The 2,500-nt window shown below is 52.8% G+C and overlaps 1 protein-coding gene across 1 annotated transcript in view; it reads left to right on the top strand.

Annotated features, from left to right (window-relative positions):
• Positions 1-2,500, top strand: part of sipa1l2 (signal-induced proliferation-associated 1 like 2) — a 121,898-nt gene that overhangs the window by 86,648 nt on the left and 32,750 nt on the right. The window contains exon 12 of the mRNA XM_062544205.1: positions 1,587-1,681. Within this exon, the coding sequence (XP_062400189.1) occupies positions 1,587-1,681 (95 nt within the window). The remainder of the gene's footprint in view (positions 1-1,586; positions 1,682-2,500) is intronic.

Genomic DNA, 2,500 nt, shown 5'->3' with positions numbered 1-2,500 from the left:
CGGGACGTCCGCAGCTTGTCCAGTCTTGTCCAGCGGAGCAGCTGTGGCGGGCGGCTGGCCCTCGAGGCCGACCCCAGGGGTCAGTTGGATCTACAAGACTCGTTTTGTAGTCGTTTGTTCGCCCTTAAAAGCTCTGCACGCAACGCTGACCTAGGGGTCGAAGTGTGGAAGAAGAGAATGTTTCAGGGGCTGAAGGGTGGGGGTGGTGGGGGGGGGGGGGTGGTGAGGGTTTCAGATGCCCAGCTGGTGGTCATACGATAGCCCCTTTTGGTCTGATGCTGCACCGTATGGCCCCTGGTTCCTCCAGGACCTCTCTGACCTTCAGCTGCCCAGCCGACGCTCCAGGGCCTGGGCTTGGGTAGCTCTGATACACCCCCTACCACCACCACCACCGTCACCACCACCGTCACCAGCCCCACATCTCCCTCTCCACGCACCTCTCTTACTGGCCTCTGAGTCAGGCTGTTCTCCCCCACAGGAACATCCATCCAGCCTCTCTAGCTAACAAGCAGCTGAGATACTTTGTGTGCGTGTGTGTGTGTGTGTGTGCATGAGAGGGAGAGAGAGAGTGTGTGTGTGTGTGAGTGTGTCTGCGAGAGCGGGAGAGAGAGAGTGTGTGTGTGTTTGAGGGGGGTATTTCTGTGCCGGTGGGGTGGGGTAGGGTGGGGGATGGTATACGGATGGGTCCTATTTCTCCCGTCAGACACACACACACACACACACACTCAAGCTGTCTCAGATGGTCACTGCAGCATGCACTGACTGGCCTTGCATAATGTGGCACTCTTGAGTTCCAGGGGGGGCTGTGTGTGTGTGTGTGTGTGTGTGTGTGTGTGTGTGTGTGGAGGAGAATGGGGGTGGGGGGGGTGAAGGGGGTATGTGTGGCATGGACTACAATGCCGTACAGGCTGTGACTTGCCACAGGCTCGCTGGAAGATTAAGGGCCAAGTTTGGAACCCGAAAGCGCCTCGGCGTCTCCTCCCAGCGACTGGCAGGACACTAAAGTGCCGGTTACGAGCACCAGCATTGCCGTTCTTCAGCCCTTTTTCCCTCGTCCCCATTTAGTTCTTGTCTGTACACAATTACAGCTGGTGTTTAACCTTGTGACCAAGAGGCTTCTCAAAAAGCGGACTCTCGGCCAGTTTCGCCCCACGTGTGCCGTCCCTAATCTCGGAGAATGGATACAGATGGAGAGGAGACGAAGGGCGAAAGGGAGAAGAGAAGGGGAAAAAAACATAAACGGTGAAAAAAAAAGAAAAAACGCTGAGAAAAAAAAAGGAACGCTGAAAAAAACCTTGAGTGCATTTAGGTCACGGCTGTTCTTGCGAGCTTTCCCGAGCGCGTCCTTAACAGATTGTCAGAATCGGGTCGGACGGCCGCGTGCATTATACATGCATATGGTTTCTGCGATTAAACATGAAGGCGTCTCGGCAATTAAAACGAGAGAGAGAGAAAACAACATGTCAGCCCCCGTCGTAAAAAAAAACTCTTGGGTTGATTGCTCCGACGTCGACTCGCTTGACTGACTCTGACATTGTGCGGTCTGGTCTGTTTTTTTTTTTTTTTTTTTTTTGTAAATGCTGCAGGAGCCAGTCACCAGCCCTCCACGATCAGCCGGAGGAGAAGGAGGGAGAGTGCGGTCGGGAGAGGGAGCCCAAGCTGGAGAGGACCAGGTCTGCAGGTGAGTGACCACCCCCCCTGAGTCCTACTGGCCCCGTCCCAATTCACACACTAGAGCCCTACTGAGCACTTGCACCCCTAAATTACATCATAGAACACATGTAATAGAAACGGTAGGCTCCATCCTATTTATCACACTTACACTTGCACTTGCACTCCCAAAGGGCCCTGTCCCAATTCACACCCCTACTGTACTGTATGTTCCACAGTAGGGCACATTTTTGGGATGTAGTAGAAACGGTAGGCTCCATCCTATTTATCACATCCTATTTGTAGTCTTTTGTACGCGCAACCATTTTCAGACAACAGTGCAAAAAAAAAAAGGCCGAAATGAAGGCAGAGTACTGACGGAAAGCTTTGTCTCTGTCTGCCTTTAATGAGCCTTTAGGGCACGTTTTAGGGATGTAATAAAAAGCTAGACTTCATCCTATTACGATGATCGCCTGCTTGCAGCCTTGCACTCTTAAAAGTACACTTTAGGGTGTCCTTTGGAGGAGATGTATTGGTAGGGTACGCACAGTGAGATGTCCCTTGAGGCCGTGTCCCATTTCCTGCACTAGCACCCTTCCTTCCCTGAAGTGTACCTCGGGGTCCCCTTGTGGGTGCAGGAGAAGGGTAGACAATAAAGGGATGCTCTTTATCACTTCCTGTTCTGTCGCCCCCAGAAATATCTTAAACCCTCCACCCCTGTTGCTCACCCTTGTAATTCATCCTAAAAAACGGCACCTGAAGGTGCACTCCCAGGGCTGAGCGTACACAAGGGTGAGTAATAGGATTAGGCCCATGTCAATCACTTCCCCCTCACCCCTCTCCCGGGACC

This window comes from Sardina pilchardus, chromosome 1, assembly GCF_963854185.1.
Source record: "Sardina pilchardus chromosome 1, fSarPil1.1, whole genome shotgun sequence".
Lineage (NCBI taxonomy): Eukaryota > Metazoa > Chordata > Actinopteri > Clupeiformes > Clupeidae > Sardina > Sardina pilchardus.
Note: the sequence above shows the minus strand (reverse complement) of the source record. Positions and strands in the feature narration are given on the sequence as shown.